This window comes from Diospyros lotus, chromosome 10 (assembly GCF_014633365.1).
Source record: "Diospyros lotus cultivar Yz01 chromosome 10, ASM1463336v1, whole genome shotgun sequence".
Lineage (NCBI taxonomy): Eukaryota > Viridiplantae > Streptophyta > Magnoliopsida > Ericales > Ebenaceae > Diospyros > Diospyros lotus.
The window spans coordinates 30,994,318-31,015,764 of record NC_068347.1 but is presented as its reverse complement, the minus strand read 5'-3'; the positions used below and the strand labels follow the sequence as shown (position 1 = coordinate 31,015,764).

General features: G+C 38.0%; 3 protein-coding genes across 3 annotated transcripts; 2 read left to right on the top strand and 1 right to left on the bottom strand.

Annotated features, from left to right (window-relative positions):
- The first annotated feature begins 3,012 nt into the window (after positions 1 to 3,012).
- On the top strand, positions 3,013 to 5,188 carry LOC127811751 (leucine-rich repeat extensin-like protein 6). The gene has a single exon (XM_052351911.1). The coding sequence runs from the start codon at positions 3,028 to 3,030 to the stop codon at positions 4,900 to 4,902; it is 1,875 nt and encodes a 624-aa protein (XP_052207871.1). The 5' UTR covers positions 3,013 to 3,027; the 3' UTR covers positions 4,903 to 5,188.
- A 1,091-nt stretch (positions 5,189 to 6,279) lies between these two features.
- On the top strand, positions 6,280 to 9,323 carry LOC127811752 (40S ribosomal protein S3a-like). The gene is made up of 7 exons (XM_052351912.1): positions 6,280 to 6,397; positions 6,512 to 6,559; positions 6,709 to 6,814; positions 7,976 to 8,113; positions 8,210 to 8,395; positions 8,653 to 8,853; positions 9,051 to 9,323. The coding sequence occupies exons 1-7, from the start codon at positions 6,387 to 6,389 to the stop codon at positions 9,144 to 9,146; spliced, it is 786 nt and encodes a 261-aa protein (XP_052207872.1). The 5' UTR covers positions 6,280 to 6,386; the 3' UTR covers positions 9,147 to 9,323.
- On the bottom strand, positions 9,045 to 16,752 carry LOC127811750 (protein NETWORKED 1A-like). The gene is made up of 4 exons (XM_052351910.1): positions 16,715 to 16,752; positions 16,336 to 16,598; positions 10,908 to 15,733; positions 9,045 to 10,518 (listed from the first exon to the last, which is right to left on the bottom strand). Exons 2-4 carry the CDS (start codon positions 16,436 to 16,438, stop codon positions 9,496 to 9,498), a joined length of 5,952 nt encoding a protein of 1,983 aa, XP_052207870.1. The 5' UTR covers positions 16,439 to 16,598; positions 16,715 to 16,752; the 3' UTR covers positions 9,045 to 9,495.
- Between the last annotated feature and the right edge of the window lie 4,695 nt (positions 16,753 to 21,447).

Genomic DNA, 21,447 nt, shown 5'->3' with positions numbered 1-21,447 from the left:
GTTAATTTTTAAATGAAATTGTAGAATGCAAAGAAAGACGTAATATGTGTAAAGTTGTGAGCATATTTTTGTTAAACAAGGAGTTTTATTTATAGGAAGGAGGAGTCTGACAAGTGGAGGAAAAACCACAATCTTCGGTATGTATTTTAGGTTTTTTTCTAAATTTGTTGACAAGCACATTGAAGATAATCTTGGTTTGATATTCTCAATCTCTCAATCATACAAGTCCCTAGGTTTCCTTACCGGCCTATCACCCACATTGATCTCTTAGCCAATTTCTCACAATTATCTCATATGGGTCTCTTATTTCGATCACTCGAATTAATGTCCCTCAATCTCTATTATTTGACAACCTCTTGCGTTTGTAATTTATTCCTATAAGTTTAGTCTTTTGATAGGTTTTTGACTTTCTCTCTTTAGATTTGGATCCACTTTCTCAAACATACAAAAATTAATACTATAAGAATTTATTAAACATATCTACAAACTCATGCAAAAGATAAAGATATATATATTTTTTGTTGTGCACAATCTAATATATTATTATGAATATATTTTATTGCATCAAATATATACCCATATCTATTATAATATTACAATTTAGGCCACAAAAAATAAAACTAAATTGAATTAAATCATGTATACCAAATTAATTCTTTTCATTTATTTCAATATTAATTTTAAACTAGGTTATGAAAAGAAAAAAAGGGAGAGAAAAACTCATTACAATATCAATGAATTGAATAAACTATAAAATAAAATAAGCCAAATTGACCACTGTATATAATATTAATATGTTACACAAGAAATCAATGGCGTCTAGTAGACGAAAATAATATGATTTGTTTGAGTAGAATGTGTCCTCCTCCCAAGTCTCAACTCAACCACTCTCATTGTCACCAGACAGCTAATTAAGCATTATATAATTAATTAACAGTAGCCCAAAGCCTTGTAATTTTTCCATGTCTACTACACTAACGCACACAAGAAGCTCGATCGCTCTAGTGCTTTGCAGCTTTAATTTCTATGCGTTAATGGTTATTATACCAATTTAAAATTGTGTGTTGCGTTTTCATATGTGTCCGAAGATAGCGACACTAAATTTTCATCTTTATTGAAAAAAAACTTCTGTCGTGGGGTGAATTTTGTTTTCATAAAATGAGGTGTCTTTTTTTGTTTTAAAATTATTTGGGTGAGGGTGAATAATATTTTAGTTAAATTGAAATAATTGAATTGAATCGATCGAAATTATTTGTTGATTCAGTTTTGTTCAAGGTATAAGTCAATTCGATTTGATTTTTAAATTTAATAATTTTAATTATTTTAGTGCAGTTCGATTTTCGTATTAGAAAGAAAAAATTGAAATAACGGAACCTGTCTAAATATTAAAAACGACATTAGTTTTTTTTTTTTGGGGGGGGGGGGTTGGGGGTTTGGTTGCTTCAAATTTTTTTTTTTTTCAATTTTGTTGGTTTTTCAGCTTGAGCATCTACTTGGTCAGTTTGATTTTTGACACAAATTGATCTATTCAGTTTGAATAATTTAGTCGATTTGATGATTGAATCGATCAAATGTCTATCTCTATAAGTAAGATAACTCGCTTGAGAATTAATAAAGAGCCAATAAAGTTTGGGAGACGAAAATTTGGGATCTCCAATTCACTAACACTATTATTTATAAATAGTTTTGATATCTTAAATAACATTATTTTGTTAATGCTAATGTGACTACTCAAATATAATGATGTTATGGAACTCACTCATTTAATTCTTTTAACATAACAACTTGATAAGATAGTTTTCATATCATTATATTTGAATTGTCATATTAGCGTTATTTAATATAAAATAAATAACGTTACTTAGAAGATTAAAACTCTATTTATAAATATCAAGGTGAAGAGCCTAAATATAGCTTTTTTGGTAATTAAAGCTTGGTAAAATTGAAAGAATTGCGTTTTATTTGGTCCATTGGTGTCACGTCTCATGTGCTTGGTAGTTGAGTTGATGAATTCCGACATTCTAGAACATTAGATTATACGGACAGCAAAGTTAACTTCTATTAATTGCCCATGTGTGTTCATGAATCATGAGTGTGAATAATATTATATATAATAATAATTCATAAAAGATAATTATTTTTCTATAACTATAATGTTTTCCATGAATCATTAAGATTACTTGTTCCTTTGACTATTTCATACATAACTATATACTTAATAAGTTAATTAATTGCAATCTTTTTTCCTTTTATTTTTCTATATCTTTCCATCCAAATTTTGTTCCTTGACTTTAACACAGTTTAATTTCCTTGTCCACATGCAAGTGGGTTCATAAAAAATAAACAAAAAATTAGCATCACATCACAAGTAACGAATATTCAAACTAAGCCTATCCTCTCTTTCAAAGCTTTAAAATCAACTGATTGGCCACTACCAGCTAAGTTTTGTTACTTAATTACCTTATAATCAAGGGTGGATCGAGAGTTCTTTAATTTCATTCCGGGGGGGTGTCCTTAATAATGTAAGCTAGCAAGCTGATGCAAGCTGCTTGATGGAGCTCTTTATTGATCAAATACTTGCCTTCTGCTAGCTAGCTACCTTAATTAATTTAAATCATATATATGAAAATTAATTAAGGTCGCCAAATTGGAGCCCCCAGCTCTGTGCTGTCCACAGCTCATCGATCCACTTCTAATAGGACTGTTATTTTAACACCATGCTGCAGGAGTATAATCTTGACCTCAAGCCAACGTACAAAACCGTGTTTTTGGTGAGATCGATCATTAAGCTGATTATTTTCGCATTGCCATAAGGGATGTTAAAAAAACAATGGACGAACTTTCAGTGTCATCTTCCTCAAATCATATGCATTGAGTAGTCAAAACCCAGTTCAAATTTAATATTGAAATGGATCAACAACTCCATTTTCTTATGGCAAAATGATTTTTATGCCATGAACAACCAAAGCAATATTGTTGACCTTCTGCAGTGAGTCAGCTTTATATATATAGCCAAACCCTGCCTCCATGATCAAACCAATCAACAGATCAGAAACACCACAACGTTTCATCAATGGCGTCTTCTTCCTCTTCAAAATGAAGATCAACCCATATCTCAGTCCAGCCCTCTGGGCCTTCTTCTCTGTCCTTTCCTTCTCTGCGTCCGTACTCTCTCATTCCCAACTTCATCATTTTCCTCCCCAGAACCCCAGGCTCCTCAATGCTTACAGAGCTCTCCAGGCATGGAAACACGCCATTATCTCTGACCCTTCGGGCTTTACTTCGAATTGGCATGGACCAAACGTCTGCAACTACACTGGAGTCTACTGTGCGGCAGCCCCAGACGAACCCCACCTCACCACGGTCGCTGGAATAGACCTCAACCACGCCGACATCGCCGGCCACTTGCCGGAACAGCTCGGCCTCCTTTCCGACCTCGCTCTCTTCCACATCAACTCCAACCGCTTTTGCGGCCGGCTGCCGGAAACTTTTTCCAAGCTCCGCCTCCTCTTCGAGCTCGATATCAGTAACAACCGCTTAGCCGGGAAGTTTCCCGACGTTGTTCTCTCTCTTCCTTCTCTCAAATTCCTTGACATCCGATTCAACGAGTTTGAAGGCAAGATTCCTCCGGCTCTTTTCGAGTTGCAACTTGATGCTTTGTTCATTAACAACAACAGGTTTCGGTCTTCGTTGCCGGAAAACTTCGGCGATTCGCCGGTTTCGGTGGTCGTTCTGGCGAATAATAAGATTAAGGGTTGTTTGCCGAATAGTATAGGGAAAATGGGGGAAACCCTAAATGAGATTATCCTGATAGATGTTGGGTTATCGACGTGTTTGCCGCCGGAGATAGGGTTGTTAAAGAGCGCCACGGTGTTCGATGTGAGCTTTAATTCGTTGGTTGGGTCCTTGCCGGAGTCGATGGGAGGGATGAAGAGCTTGGAGCAGCTGAATGTGGCGCACAACAAACTTTCCGGCAGAATTCCTGCGAGTATTTGTGCATTGCCGAGGTTGCAGAACTTCACGTATTCTTATAACTACTTTTATGATGAACCGCCGATGTGCCTCAGGCTTGAGGGTAGAGATGACCGGGAAAATTGTATTCCCGGTAGGCCAGAGCAGCGGTCGCCGGAGACGTGTAAAGCGTTCTATTCCTCAGGTCCTGTGGATTGCGGTGCATTTGGTTGTTTGCCTAGAAGCCCCCCGCCGCCGCCGCCATCGCCACCACCGCCGTCACCACCTCCTCCGCCTTCCTCACCTCCGCCATCACTACCACCGCCACCTCCTCCGTCACCGCCTCCTCCATCACTGCCCCCACCACCTCCACCTTCGCCACCTCCGCCGCCGCCGCCACCTCCGCCGCCGCCGCCACCGCCTCCTCCATCATTGCCCCCACCACCTCCGCCGTCACCGCCTCCTCCATCACTGTCCCCACCTCCACCTCCACCTCCTCCGCCTCCGCCGTCACCATCACCGCCACCTCCGCCATCTCCACCCCCACCCTCACCTCCTCCTCCATCACCATCTTGTCCGCCACTTGCTCCTCACCTTCCAACGGCGCCACCAAAGCCCCACAAACAATATTACCATTACCCGCCAACGCTGCCGCCGCCAAAGCCCGAACAGAATTACCATCACCCACCGCTACCGTCTACACCAAAACCTGAACAAAATTACCACCTCCCCCCGCTACCTTCTACACCAAAGCCTGGCCTGCATTACAACCATTACCCACAAATGCCGCCACAAAAGCCTTATTACCATCACCCACCGCTACCGTCTTCACCAAAACCTGAACAGAATTACCAATATCACCCCCCGCTACCTTCTACACCAATCCCTGGCCTGCATTATAACCAGTACCCACAAATGCCGCCACAAAAGCCTTATTACCATCACCCGTGATCAGTCGACTGCTCGAGCCTTTTTTCCTTGAATTTTAGTTTTTTCTTTCAAAATAAAAGATAACAATGGAACATATGATATATATATGTATACATCTAAACATAATCAGAGAAAGAAAGACGAACATTGTTCTTCCATTCCTAGCCATGTATCTTCTTTCCACAGTTTCTGGTTCGATGGAACTTCGTTTGTATCTATCTATTTTACCTTCTCCAATTCTTTGGTGTAAGCAACGATAATTGATGTCATGATATATATAATCTGAGATTTCTGATGTTTTCACCTTTCTTTGATTGTTCTTCACTTCTCTTGCCTAATTCTCAATAACAATATACTTAATTATACAAACAAATCTAAGGATCTTATTTGAGAGCCACAGATCGATAGCCCCAAGAGGTACCCACAATTGATAAGTGGTGTTTTAATATTGTATTTGATATTTATAAAATTATAAGTATTTTTTAAAATTTATAAATTAAAATTACTTCTAATTTTTTGAAAATTATAAATAATTTTACATTCTACAAATTTTTTATTTTTTAAAGACTAAAAATATTTTTTTACCCATAACAAAGATATTTATAATTTTTAAAGTGTTGTCTAGTTTTTAAAAAAAGTACGGATAATTTTGTGAGTATCAAAATATGGTATTAAATGCTTTACATACAAATAGCATTATCAATTAATTATAGCTTGTATGATTGCACTTCTTTTACTAATATTAATATTCAATGACCATTACTCATCTCAGGGTGGATCCGGTGATGGATTTGGGGGAAGGTTGGCCCCCAGATCCAGAAACCATTTTAGTCTCCAATGGTCCAAATCCCATGACAGATTTGGGGGAGGGTTGGAGCGGGCACAGGCTCTGCAGCCCGTGCCTACCCCCTAGATCCGCCCCTGACTCATCTACTTCTTCTTAAATATGTTGATCACGCTAACTTAATCCAACCAAAACCAACCTATAACTCGACTGAGTATATGAACTTGAAAATAAAAATTGATTGTGTCATCCAATAAAAATTTAAATATTGTGGTTCCAAGACATAGGTCGAGTAATCTGACAAGTAATATGTCAGTGTCAGTTTAGTAGGTCGTGAGTTTGATCCTCGTCCTGTGTAGTGAGGCGAAACTTCACATTTACGATTTAATTCCTCTGACATAATCGATAGCACAAACACAAGGGCCACGCAAGGGCCATTGTTCCAAGAATTTAAATATTGTGTATCTGCATTTTTAAAATTTAAATATTCTATGTTTTAAGAAAAATAAAAAAAAGAGAGCCCCGTCTAAACTGTCCAATTATTTTTGGGCTTGGGCCTGGTTCAAATGGGGTAGTTCAGCCAGGTCGAAGCCCGGCCTATTACCTATATAACCCAAACTAGGGTTTCAGTATTGGTGAATTAAGCTCGCCCGCGAGAGGCACAGAGGCAGAGGGAGAGAGAGAGAGAGAGAGCCTTCACTTAGCTCCTAGCTACTCAACAATGGCCGTCGGGTACTTTCTCATACACTCACGCTCTGTATATGTTTTCATCTATATCTTAGATTAGTACCTCTCTACATTTGCATATCCACAGCTACCGATCTATGCAGTTTTTGCACGTCGCAGGAAAAACAAGAGGATTTCAAAGGGAAAGAAGGGTGGGAAGAAGAAAGCGTGAGTTTCGGTAACCTTAATCTTGTATATATTACATATATGTAATGTATACCTACGTGGATTTACGTATCCGTTTGTATTTTGGTGCCATCGATCTGAAACATTAATTTCATTCTGTTTATTAATGAACGTTTTCGTGGTGTGTATAGAACTGATCCATTCGCCAAGAAGGATTGGTATGATATCAAGGCCCCATCAGTCTTCACTGTCCGTAATGTTGGGAAAACCCTCGTCACCAGGACTCAGGGTACCAAGGTAATTTTTTTTTTAATTTTTTAGGATATAATTATCGTGTATTGGATGCATGAGCTCAATTGGAAGGAGTTTGGTATCCAAATATTTGTAATTGGTCTCTCTTCTACGTGTTTTCTGATACATTTAGCTCTTTATCCCTTTGCAAAGTACTTGGAATTGGATTTATGTTACAGCTGTATCGATTGGTCAGTTAGTACATGAGTTGTTTGAGTTTGCTTTAGAACAATTTGTACTTGAATCTTTATTTGCTCGATTATATGATTTTAAGAAAGATAGTACCAAAAGCATTATCAGTAATGAGGAAAATTTTTATTTGCGTCTTGTGATGTTTTCTTTTTCCAAATTGATAGTGTTCTCCAATTCAATCCTCTTTTTTGTTTCGTGCTGGTTAAGTAATGTATTGAAATTCTCAGTTCTTTCAGGGTATCTGATATCAATTTATTGATTTTCCTTGAGCAGCCAAAATATGTGTGAGCATAATCTGTGGTGGGTTGTATACATGGCACTGCAGCATTTCAGCATTGTATTATTAATGTTTAGGCTTGCTTCCTGATGTTATTTTATTCATTTACGTGCCTGTTTTGGGAGATGCAGTCAAAAGTGGTGAACAATCACTTTTTCCCTATGTGTTTTGAATATCTGCATGCATATGTTGATGTGCTGTTTCAAAGTGACGAGAACCTCTACTAAGTTTTACAACACTATGCAGTTGCATTCTCTCTGCTGTTGGAGTCTCAAAGTGTGAAATTTCAGAAGTGAATAACTTTTGATTTGCCTTGTATTGCCATCAACATCTTGTAAAAGCAGAAATGACCAACTTAAATATATTAAGATCTGATTAGTAACCATATTCAGCCTACAAAACCAGTCACTATAAAGTAACAAAATGGTCTAGTAATGAATGAAATAAGCAGGTATTATTGGGATTGACCCTTTCTTAATTTTATTTTTTCTTAACTCTCCTGTCTTGAAATCTTCTGTATGCGCATTTTGGATTTTGATAAAATTTTGAAATTTTATGCACGTTCAAGATAAATAAAGCATTAAAAGGATTTATGCAATGAGGCTCACAAAGGTTGCACCTTTTCCTAGGAGTAGATTCTCCAAATTGCACTGTTAGATTCTGGAACTAAACTAAAATTTGAGTGATTTCTCTATCAGATTGCTTCAGAAGGACTCAAACATCGTGTGTTTGAGGTCTCCTTGGCTGATCTTCAGGGTGATGAGGACCATGCCTACAGAAAGATCAGATTGAGGGCTGAGGACGTTCAAGGAAAAAATGTTTTGACAAATTTTTGGGTATGATACAAATGAAAATATTGGCAAGAATTTTTCTGATACTCCTTTCATGCCTATAGTGATTATTTAACTAATGCCTGGCTTTGGAGATCGCAGGGAATGAATTTTACCACAGACAAGCTAAGGTCCCTTGTACGTAAGTGGCAAACATTGATTGAGGCTCATGTGGATGTGAAAACAACGGACAACTACACCCTAAGGATGTTCTGCATTGGATTTACTAAGAAACGTCCAAACCAGCAGAAGAGGACCTGTTATGCACAATCAAGCCAGATTCGGCAGGTAGAATTGCTACAGATTTCTGCCTTCTTTATTCTGTCCGTAAGATCTGTTTTTCATCAATCATTCATCCAGTGACGCATTAGTATGAGATTTATCATGATATTTTATTATTCTTGTAAATGCGCGGGTGTCCACTGAAATCTTATGTTTTGGAAAATTTGTTCTTATGTGGGTTCACTGTTAGCTTGTTTTTTTCTTTTTATTTCTTGGTTCCCAGAATTTGATCAAGTATTACTTCTTTCTATCTCTTTTTCCAGATCCGGCGGAAAATGAGGGAAATCATGGTAAATCAGGCACAATCCTGTGATCTGAAGGATTTGGTCCAGAAATTCATTCCTGAATCAATTGGCAGAGAGATTGAGAAGGCAACTTCAAGCATCTATCCTCTGCAAAACGTTTTCATCCGTAAAGTGAAGATCCTGAAAGCTCCTAAGTTTGATCTTGGGAAATTGATGGAGGTACATCTCTTACGATTTTCATTTTTATGTATGTGTTTCAGTGCCCCCCCCCCCCCCCCCCCCCCCTTTTTTTTTTGTCGTGTTTTTCAAATTCTCCTACCCTGGGAAAAGCTGCGGAGATGCTTTTCCAAGCCGATCTTGGTACATTCACATGATATGAATTTCATTACGTTGTTTATCATCGAATGATAATGCAGGTCCATGGTGACTATTCAACGGAGGATGTTGGGGTGAAATTGGACAGGCCTGCTGAGGAGCCTGTGACAGTAGAAGCGGAGGTGATTGGAGCTTAGATGAACGATCCGGGGATTTCCTTTTTTTTTTTTTAAATTGATGTATGGATTTCTGAATGGAGGAATTGTACTTGGCATCTTAATTAGTGTTTTGGTGAAATTTGAGAGAGAGAGAGAAGTGGAGTTTTGACTTGCAAGGCAATTTCTAATTTTTAAACATTATAATATTATCTTAAAGTCGCCGCTAAGCCATCATTGCTATAGTAGGATTTTGCACTTGATGTAGGGTTTTGCATGTTTCTATTTCTCTTGTTCATTATGGCATATCCCTTAAATATCTGGCACTTAAAAAAAACATTATTTGATGAAAGTTTCAAAGAGTAGATACATGTAGCTACCATCATCCTAATTAAACTCTAGCTGGAAGCCTGAAACACTTACAGGGGCAAGCTCTCCCACTCCTCCCTCTGAAGATGAATCTGCTGAGGATAAAGCTTGTTCTGCTCCTGAAAATTTGGATCTTCCCTCCGCTTCTCGCTTCATCCTCTTCCTCTAACTTGGACAGGACGGACTCGATCTTTTGAACCTCTGATTGCAACTCTCTGATCCTCTCAGATTCTTCTCGCGCCTGTTCAAACACGCCCTCTTCCAACTCCGTGTGACCCATTTCATCAGAAGACAAGGAGCTGTCCTCCACTTCTCTCATCTGCTGGCCATTCTCCTCCGCCAGCTGCACAATGGTCTCCTCGGCTCCATGCAACTGTTCCTTCATCCTCTCGAAGTCAACATTCTTTGCCTTCTTCCTCTTCTTCTTGCTCGCCAGTTTCCTTCTGAGCTCTTGCACTGTTTTCTTAAGGCTCTTCAACTTCTGGGCATCAGAATCAAGTCTCTCCAAGAGCATTCTCCTGTCCAACTCCTGGTTTGTCTCGGACTTGTCAATACCCAGATCCTCGTCTGCTTGTAACTGTGGAGGAGGAGGAGGAGCTTCTCTTTTCTGCTCGGGTGACTCTTTGAATGCGCGATCGAGGCTACCATTGTCCTTGGCAGTTTCCCATTGCTCAATCATCCGGCCTTCTGCCCCATGATGCCGCCGCCTCCTCTTCTGATTTATTCCAAGCAATGAACCATCGGAGCCTTGATCAAGCGGAATATCCTTCATTAATATCCCTTTCCTTTCTTCAGATATTTCAGGCTGTGTTTTCTGCAACTTGAGATTGTCACCGACACTGAACTCAGCCCCCAGCTCCATCTCTTCCTTCTGCATTGCAAGCCTCCTCTTTTCTTCTCTTACTTGCTTCTCAATTTCTTTAATCCTTGTCTGCAGATCCTGCAACTCTGGAATCCGATTCGATGTCACAGACATGTTATCTTCCGCCGCTTCCTGTGAGCTTATTATCCCTTGAACATGAACATGAACATCCAATTCCACATCCTACAAGTATTTGCACACAATATAAGGAACAAGTTTCAGTTAATAGCCTTTATGTAAAAAAAGGGGGCGTTCTCATCGCGAAATTCCTTGTGTGTTAAGCAGCAGATAAATGAAGTCATTCACTAAAACCTAGAACTTAACGACAATTCAAAGGAACAACACAGCAGATGCCATGAACATATAGGATTGTTAATGAAGCTAAAAAGAAAAATGGAGCTTCTGATTTCCCATGTACACTGACTATCACTAGCTTATTGCAACTTGGCTTCTCTTAATGGAGTAATTGCTCAATCAACTACCTACTAAAGCCTGAAATAAGGCCGAAACAAAAAATTGTGCCATTATTCACGATTAGAATACCTCTTGGAGTAAAATTACAAGAGAGTTACCTTTGGGTCCTGATTGTCAGCTTTGTTGGGCTCAGTCTGAGAGAGGATATTGTGCTCAAGTGATGCTACATTGTCTTTCAGAGTCTCTATGAAAGAAGCATATGCAAATAACTGGGCTTTGAGGCTTCCAATTTCTGTTCCCATGAGACTAACCCTTTCTTTCACCTGTTCAATCTCAACTGTCTTAGAAGCACCTAGATTTTCAAGAGTAGCACATTCTCCAGCAAGTTCATAAACCTTGTTCTCAAAGAGTACTTCCCGAACAGTGGAGATTTGTAGATCAAAATGGAATTTCGCAGCCTGAGATTCCCAAAGCTGACACTCATTGCTAATCTCTTGCAGTGCTGATCTTAAGCTCTCTTCTTTGATTATATGCTCTTCAATCTCTTCATGTAACATGCCCAATTCAGACTCAAAGCTTCCATTAACTTTCTGAAGACATTCTATATCCTTGTTCCGGCTCATAATCTCTTCAGATAATTCATGAATATGCCTGTTTAAGTTCTCTTTAATGAGTCTCAATTCCTCATGTTGCATTTTCAATCTCACCACCGCTGTGCACAACTCTGAAATTTCTGTTTCCTTTCGACAAAGGAAATCGTTTCCAGTCGAAATTTCCTGTCTCAACTGGCTATTTAGATTTCTGATCTCGAGGAGCTCCTCATCCAATTTCTCCACAGAATCTTCAAGAAGAAAACATTCTGTTTCTTTGATTATCAACTTTCCTATCAAAAAACCAACCTCCTCTACAAGGACATCATTGACCGTTTGAAGGTTGTGTAGATCTTCAGAAAGTGATTTTAGTTCCGCAGCTTTCTCAATACCAAAGTTCTCAAAAACAAATGAAAGGTTTTGGAGAACTAATGCTTCCTGGAGGAAAAAATCATTTTCCCGCCTCAGCTGATTACTTAGATCTGTGACCTGAAGGAGCTGCTTATCTAGCTTCTCCCTAGCTTCTTTTAGTAGTAAATTTTCTGTTTCTTTCAATTCCAACTTCCCTCTCAATAAACCAACCTCATCTACAAGGACATCATTGACCGCTTGAAGGTTGTGTAGATCTTCAGAAAGTGATTTTAGTTCCGCAGCTTTCTCAGTACCGAAGTTCTCAAAAACAAATGAAAGGTTTTGGAGAACTAATGCTTCCTGGAGGAAAAAATCATTTTCTCGCCTCAGCTGATTACTTAGATCTGTGACCTGAAGGAGCTGCTTATCTAGCTTCTCCCCAGTATCTTTAAGTAGTAAATTTTCTGTTCCTTTCAGTTCCAACTTTCCTCTCAATAAACCAACCTCCTCTACAAGGACATCATTGACCGCTTGAAGGTTGTGTAGATCTTCAGCAAGTGATTTTAGTTCCGCAGCTTTCTCAACACCGAAGTTCTCAAAAACAAATGAAAGGTTTTGGAGAACTAATGTTTCCTGGAGAAAAAAATCGTTTTCCTGCCTCAGCTGATTACTTAGATCTGTGACCTGGAGGAGCTGCTTATCTAGCTTCTCCCCAGAATCTTTTAGTAGTAAATTTTCTGTTTCTTTCAATTCCAACTTTCCTCTCAATAAACCAACCTCATCTGAAAGTTCACCATTGAGCCCTTGAAGATTGCTATGATCTTCCAAAAGTAATTTCAGTTCCTTGGCTTTCTCAGTACCAAAGTTCTTCAAAATCAAGGAAAGGTTATTGAGAACTAAGTTTTCAAGGAAGAGAGAAGTGTTTTGCTCTTCCACTGTGTACTTCTCCTCCTTCAAGTCCGAGAGATTTTTTGCCACAGACCTGTTTTCTTCAACTGCTTCAGAATATTCTTCCTGCAACTTGAGGTAAGCCCTGTGCAGATCTTCCTGTTGCACCCGAAGCCTTGCCATTTCAGTCTCAAGTGCATTTGCCTGTTGCTGTCCCTTAATCACCTCTGAGTTCAGCTGCCTGTTCATCTCTAGAAGTCCATGCTTCTCCTTTTGCATCATCAAGAGCTGCTCGTTTGAAATTTTGAGTTCCCGATCTAGGAGACTCTTTTCTGACACAATTTCCACTCCCTTTATTCTCATTTGCTCGAGCAGGGTTTGAAGAATGTCTTTTTCAACCAACAACCGCTGTCTATCATCTTCGTAATTTGAGAGAGACCTCTTCATATCCTCAATTTTCTCTATAACGTGATGCACAACTATTTGCTCATTTCCCATCTTATCATCTGAATCATGATCCTGACCAGCTTCAAGAGCCTTGAACACTTGATACATATCTAGCCTCATCTTTTCAGTTTCATCTAACAGATGTTGCGCTTCCACTTTTTGTTCAAGATTTTCGTGCTTCAGCTCCAAAATCAGTTTTTCTGCCAATTTGGACACCTCAGCATTTTTTTGGCACTCGACCAACAGAGAGTAATTCTTATGTTCCATATCTTGCATGAACTTCTGTAAGATGAAGATCTCAAATTGGGTATTGATAGTTTTATCAAATCCTTCTTCAAATTCTCTTGTCCTCTGCCTGATTTCTTCTTGCAGGACTTGGATGATGTTTTCCAGACTAGACAATTGAGAGCCACCAGACAGTGCAAAACTAGCCAGCTCTTGCTTTTCTACACCTAGAGAAACCTTTAGTTCTTCAACTTGGGAGGGTGTGGAGTCTTTGTCTCTTTCCAGGACAATACATTTTTGTTCAAATTCTGCAAATCTCTTTTCCAGTGTCTCCAGCATCTGTTCAACATTATCTGACTGAAAAGCGAGGGCACTACCCTGGGGAAGAAGGTTAGACTTCTCGGTTTTCAAAGGCTTGGGCAGCTCTTCTAGGCTCCTTGATTTGGCCGTCAAACCTTCAAGTTTGACATTAACACCACAGAGGGAATTCTCAAGAATGGTGCTTTTGTCTAGGAGCTTTTCCGTGTTCTGAGTAACAATTTGTAACTGAGACAGAAAGGCAGTTTTCTCAGCAACAAGAGCAGATTTTTCTCCATTAAGCAATTGGCAAGACTCTAGCAATTCTTTGATCTTTTCCCGTGAACCTTGCAACTCGCTACTCAAATCTGAAAGCGATCTCTCCAGGAAAGCGTTTTTGGCTAAAAGTTGCTCCATGCTGTCCAATTTCTTCAATAGAGCTTGTTTCTCGTCTCTGTCCTCCTTGCATATCTGTCTCAGCTTCGAGTTTTCATCCTGCAAATCCTTTAGCAATGACCCAAGGCTTTCCAGGTTCAAACCTGCTGGCTCCACTTGATCCATTAAAGCATGATATCGTTTGTTCAAATGCTTGCTATCCTCTTTTAGATGATGAATTTCTTGCTGAAGGGAATTAGTATGATCCATATGAAATCTAACCTCCTCCTCGAGTTTCTTCTTCATCTCCTGCAGGCCAAGCAGTTCATTTTGCAGCTTCTTTATCGAAATGCTGGATGTTGAATTACGTTCATTCAGGATCCTGTTTTCATTCTTAACCTGCCGAATTTCTTCCTCCAATCCACGCTTACTTGCATGCGAGTCCTTCAACATTTGAAGTCCGTTTTTAAGCTCCATCGCTAAAGATCTCTGTTGTTCTTGACATTGAAAGTGCACGCTCTGCAAAGTATGCAAAGTGGCTTCAGCTTGCACGAAACGCAGACGCTCATCCTGCACAAGAGCCTGGAGTTTCTCCAAGTCCTGGTGCTTCTTGGCAAGTTCATCATCTTTCACCGCAATCTTCTTAGCTAGGTTGTCGGCCTCTAACTGCAACTTCTGTTCGACACTCTTTAGTTTTGCAGTCTCCATCACAACCGTATTGTTAAGCCGTCCAATTTCCTCTCGGGTACAAGAGAGTTCATTCTGCAGCTTGGATATTTCCTTCAAGCACTGTTCATACCGAAGAGCTGCAGCTTCTTTCTCTTCATTAAGTTCAGCAAGAGATTTTTCCAGGCTTCTTACTTCAGTTTCAGCCCTATCTGCCCTCTCACTTTGCAGTCTAGCTTCCTCCTGGGCAATTGAGAGCTTCTTTTCCAAATCAGATGTTTCTTTGAGACCATGGCTATCCTGGAGAATAGGGGCATCTTTCTCTGTTTCCAATCTAGAGAGTTCTTTCGCTAAATATTTCGATTGAACTTCAGCTCTAACTGCTCTCTCTGTTAGCCTTTTTGCATCCTCTTGAGCTTGAGATATTGCAGACTCCAAATTAGACATCCTTCTCAAAGACTCGCTGTGTAGAAGAAAACCGGCATCCCTTTCAACCTCCAACTTAACAAGCGCTAACTTCAGCGATTGAACTTCTGTCATGGCATTGCTTGCTTGTTCATCAAACCCCATGGGAGTTGGTTGTGCTCGACTCAGTTCCACGTCCAGATTGGACAACTTTTCCATACTCTGACGATATTGATGAAGGATAGCCTCTTTCTCAGCATATAAATCAGCAACTGTTTTCCTCAAATTCTGAATCTCAGAATTTCCTTCTTTCTCCTCCTTTTCAAGCTTCAGGCCTTCCCTCATCCTTTGTTTGGCAAGCTTTGAATGATCTAGTTTTTCTTCTTCCCCAAGCATGTCACTTGGATTTTTCAAACCCTTTTTGCTTACACTGGGGTCTGATGCTTCATTATGAAAATCATCTGGCTCAAGCTCGTGTGTTGAAGATCCTGAAGATGAATCTTCTGCCAGTTCAAAAGGGACTCGGTTGGGAAACACTTCTGCCATGGTTCGGTGAGCCTGATGAAGCTCGCCTGTTGCATGATTGTATCGCTCAGCTAAAGCCCGGTATGCTCGGTAGAACTCCTCGACCAATTTAATTAGCTCTGGCCGTTTTTCATAGTACATTTCTGCTCTTCTTGCAAAGGAATCCGCATCTTCTTCAATAAGCTTGATCATTGCCTTAACTTTGGAGTCCATATCTGTATGAACAAATACGTGGAAGAGTCAATTTTAGAAGCCTCAAAGAATGCTTTCTGACAGACCAAACTGGTATAGTTCAAACTATTTTCCATGAATGATTAAGCATCTTTTACATTTGCAGAGAGATAACACCGTGGCAGAAGAACACATTTAAACAGGGGGAACTATTTTTCTACTTCGATCATGTGTAGCATTTTAGATAGCTCAAGGCCTAGAATTTATGTAGCCGACCCCATAGAATCCGTTGCCAAAACATGAACACAATCACTGGTAGCTACCGACATTTACCAGATAACCCACAGAAAAATCAAACCATTCTGTACTGATTGATCAACAAGAATTCCTTTCTGTCAGCAGGAGTTTTTTTTTTTTTTCTTTCACATAAACCGGGAATCAAGGCAGAAAACTCTTGAGCAGAACTACACACTAGAGAACATGTAAAAACTTAGGCTCCAGTTTAGAAGAAAACTTTATTATGGAGTCTGCTAGTTGGAGGTTTCTCTTCTAAATTAGTTGCCAACAAGAAGGAAGGAAACAGTATGCTTAAGCCATAATTCCTTAAAATCCACAAAGTACAAAGAATTAAGGGCAAAGCCAAGACCTGTAAGGTTCTCTTGAAGCCATTTCGAGTTCTTCGGGCTGATATGGCTGTCCCACCACCAAGAATACAGCCGCCTGGAATCACAGTGAAGCAGCGCTGCCATGGCTGCAGCAATGAAGCAAAAGTAGAACTGATTTTGGCCTTCTCTATGACACCAATAAGAACCCAGTTAGTGGCAGGCCAGGATCAAAATTCCATGTTTTTTCTATCTCCCGGCCAAATTGCAGGACGCTTTGTGCCTTCTCCTCTTCTATTCACCTCACCTACCAAGAAAATAGTAAAAGAAAGCGTAGAAGTAAGTAATTGCAAGAAAGATGATCTTCAGAAGGATTTGACGAAGAGAGTTTTGGGTGGCTTGAAAGCCAGTTTATCAGAGGACCTGATGGATGAGGAAATGAAAAGAAAAATCAGATCTTGATCGCCTGACAATTAAGCATAAAACGTGAAGAAATGTCAAGTTTTTGTGGCACTGTATTAATTTATGCGTAAGACTATCAGGTAAACGCTATTGGAGTTGAGGACTCGATTTCCCGGAAAATACAGAATGAGAGCTCCCCAACTAAGAAAACCCAGAACGAAGAAAAATAAATAGAACACGATGAAATGGTTGATTGAGAATGGAACCCAGAAAACAGGAACGGATTGCACAATGAAAAAACTGGAAAAACTCACTGGATCATGCATTCTATGCTAGTGGGTGATCATAAAAACAGCTAAAGATCAAGAACTTGCCATAAATAACTAAATTTGGAAATGGGGTTGTCTTCACCAGCCGTGATAGCTGACCACCAGCTGCAACTTTACCCCATCCCCTCTCTCTCTCTCTCTCTCTCACACACACACACACACACACAGAGACTAAGTTTCCAGCCCTGCTCTATTTTCTCTCAAGTGGGTTTTCTCTCTCCATTTTATTCTATAAGTTGGTACTTTGTCAGCACTCAGCATGTCAAATGGCACACCGTAAAAGGACACAAATAGATAGAGAAAGTGAGAATTTCAGTTTTCCGGAAAATCCGACACATAAGCATACATTTTCTATGCATACGCTATACAGCACACAGTTACACTGAAGATACGGTTATGAATTTGCGGTAATGATTTAAACATTTAATTAATTGGGATAAGAAAACAAACATTTTATTTAACCGTTACTTTCCTCAAGCATCTGTCTTTTAACCATCTGAATAATAAACTAATTAATGTTACATGGTTAAAAAAATCAATGGACAAACCTTAACGACTGTCATGTAACTCGATTTTATACAGTTATTGGTGAAAAAGAAGTTCATGATTCGAATTTATAATTACAAAAATACTATCATTTTACAAGGTATACAAATATGTCATATATGGGGAACATTTTTTCTTTAATTATATACAGTCTTGTTTAAGATTTCATAAATATTTTTCCGGGTCCATTTTCTCTCTCACATTTATGATAATTTACTACCTTAGGATAAGCTTGTGGTCCATTTTTCCCTTTCAGATTATGCCCAGTGGCTTTATTAATTTGATTCATTTATACATTTAATCTTTGTAATTTGAAGTTTAATTTGTCAACTGAAGATTTTCAATTTAATTTGAGGGTACTTAAATGATTAAATAATCTTTTCCTTGTACAATTATTACTTGGCTACAATTTTGATGGATGAATTAAATAAAGCACAATTATTACAAGAATCTTTCATTCATCTTAATAAATATCTGTCTCTAACTTTAGCTATGATTATGACTGCATGATTGGTAATGACTAAGGCAGTCTTAATAAATATTAGCACTATCTCTAGTGTAGAGGAACTGTCTCTTCCCTCGTGAACTTTTAATTAAAGATTGAAAATAATACATTAGAGATGATTTTTAGCCATTAATTGATCGAAACCCCTTGTTCTGGAGATGATATATAAATGGTGAAACCCTCTTTTCAATCGTCCAAATGAAGTAAAAGTTAATGCACTTTTATTAAGCAAGACCCACTAAAGTGTGCCTTTTAGTCCAAGTTCTCAATAGCTTGGTTAGAGCTTTAAAGGTAATCATTTAAAGATATCAATAGTGTTAAATAATTGATATCCAAATTATGGATGCAACAAACTATCATTCCAATCTCTCTAAGATCTAAATCTCTAAATTCTATTTATATTTACATACTATATAATTACAAAAAACAATTTCAAATAGAAAAATATTGAATCTTTTATTCTCTTACATATTATAATTCAAAAAAGATTTTCTCCTTGAGACTTAATCATCTAATAACCTTTTCAAATATATTTTCAAATAATTTTTTTATCTGTAATTTTAACTGACAATTAATAAACAATAACTTGATTGCCATTTGAATGAACATTAATATTAGCTCAACTTGAAGTTATTATTGGTAATTTTTAATAAATTTAAATTTCATCATAAAAAATAATTTATCACAATAAATTGCGTTCCTAGATGATTTCTACCAGGTTATTTTGTGTCACATTGTTGCCATGATTTTTCATTAAAAAGTTGAGTAAAACAATATTTAATTCCCTCCGACATGGTTTGTCCAGGAATGGTGAAAGGTCTTGGCATCAAATCAACTCATCCAAAGACAACTTAGGTTGGCAGTTCCTTTCTTCATTGTCCCCATTAGTTTAAGTTTACCAAAACATTTAGGTGCCAAAATTATGTATTTATGTCAGTATTGTATTCTTCTTCTTCTTCTTCTAATGTAATTTTCTAGTTACAGTTAGGATTAGGAATACATCGTAATCATGGTGGATGACTAAGGTAGAGATGATGTACACAAATCCCAGGTTTCAAAGCAGAAGAAATACACATGGCAAACACTTGATTCGACTGCTGTACAAGGAGGGTAATTAAGATTAATTATTATCCTAATTAATATATTCTATTCTTGTCAAAACTTAGGGAGGGGAACTTCAAGATATCTTTAGTCAGAATATTTCTTTTTTATTCTTTGATGATGATTGAATCTATTTATCATGTCGTCGTCTAGTGTTACAGGTGGCATTCACTATTTAATGCCTGAAAATGACCGTTGACCCATTTGTGATAGAGAAAGACTATTTTAACAGTGATTATTTTAACCTTAATTATCACAATACTAATACTACATTTCTTGCTTTATTTAGTTTAACCCAACAAACTAACATGATGTTTTTATACTTATGAATCATTTTGATAGTTTCCCTTTTCATTTTATATGAATATTAGCGGACTTATATATCGTTTTATATAGAATATAAGATAAAATACAATGTATAGCATAGTAAAATTGGCTCTCTCTTGCACTTTGAAAAACTACAATCTACACTCATGCGATTAAAAAATTAAGCAATTTACTCTGTTGTTAGGCAAATGAAAATGATGATGGTGTTGGAAAAATTGGACAGAGATTTGATAAACTACATAAATTTTTTAGAATTGTTTTTTCCCATCACGTAATAGAATACAAGTAAAAATACAAGAAATAAAATTTTAACATGAAAAACTCTTCGATATTGAGGGAAAAATCACGGGACAAACTTTGAGAAATATTCCACTATAATAAGAATAATTACAAATATACTCACACACTCTATTCTCTTTTAAGTGATACAAAAATATAGTGACACATTCTCAAATATCCTCACTTTAAAGCCCTACCTTGAAACTTGTTCTTGCTTCTTGGATCCTTAAATTTGGATGCCTAAACCTTATGGAGAGGGGGGTTATTTATACTTGAAGCTTACCTCCCTCTTCTAAAGAGCAATTAATGGCTACCTAATTTAGGCACAATTAGGTTTGAATCCAACTATATATTCTCCCCCTTCAGCCTATGTGTAAGGAGAATAATGATGGGAACAATTAAACGAAGTTCATGCTGGCCAACCCGACACTTAGTTGAAGCTTTTCCCGAGTTATAATCTTTGTCATCATGTCAGCAGGATTTTTATCAATGTGGATCTTTTCTAATATGAATTGATGTTACTCCACTACTAACCTCAACGATGGTATCTTACATCAGTGTGCTTTGTGCATGAGTGATACATCGTGTTCTTGCTTAAATCTAGAGCACTCTGACTGTCACTGTAAATTACAGTCTTTTTTGACTGCATTCCTAATTGTTGAAGAAATTTTGTTAACCAAGCATTTCTTTTCTTGCTTTGGTTATGGCAACGTATTCCGCCTCTGTTGTAGATAAGGTAACACACTTATACAATTTAGACTGCCGTGATACAGCTTCTCTTACAAAAGTAAATAAGAATCTTGTTGTAATAGATTTCCTACTGTCCAAGTCACCTGCCATATTTGCATCTGTATATCCCTTTAAAATTGGTTCAGACCCTTTAAAACACAAGCACAATTTTGTACTACCTTTGAAATATTTCAAGATCCACTTCACAGCTTCCCAATGGTCTCTAATTGGGTTGGAAAAAAACCTGCTAACTACTCTTACAGCGTGAGCGATATCCAAACGGATACTAACCATGATGTACATCAAACTTCCGACTACAAAGGAATAAGGAATTCTAGACATGTCTTCATTTTCTTCTTGATTGGTGGAGCAACTCTTTCTACTGAGTTTAAAGTGACTGGCCAACGATGTATTAACTAGTTTAGCACTTTGTATGTTGAATCTTTCTAAAACCTATTCCACATATTTTTCCTGTGACAACCATAGCTTTTTAGATTTTCGATCTCATAAAATTTGCATTTCCAGAATGTGTCTTGTAGGTCTTAGATCTTTCATGTCAAACACTTTTGACAACTCATTTTTTTAGATTGCCAATCATCTTCCTATCCTACCCTACTATCAACATATCATTTACATATAGCAAAAGGATAATGAATTTGCCACCTGGGAAACTTTTAAAATACACATAGTGATCTGTGTCAATTCTAGTATATCTGTGACTCATCATGAAAGAGTTAAATTTCTTATACCACTACCTCAGAGCTTACTTCAGTCCATACAATCTCTTCTTCAATCTGCAAACCATGTGTTCCTTCCCTTTCTTTTCAAATCCTTTTGGTTAAACCATTTAGATTTCTTCCTCCAAATCACCATGGAAATGCAATCTTCACATCAAGTTGCTCAATCTCTAAATCCAAGCTAGTTGTCAAACCCAGTAC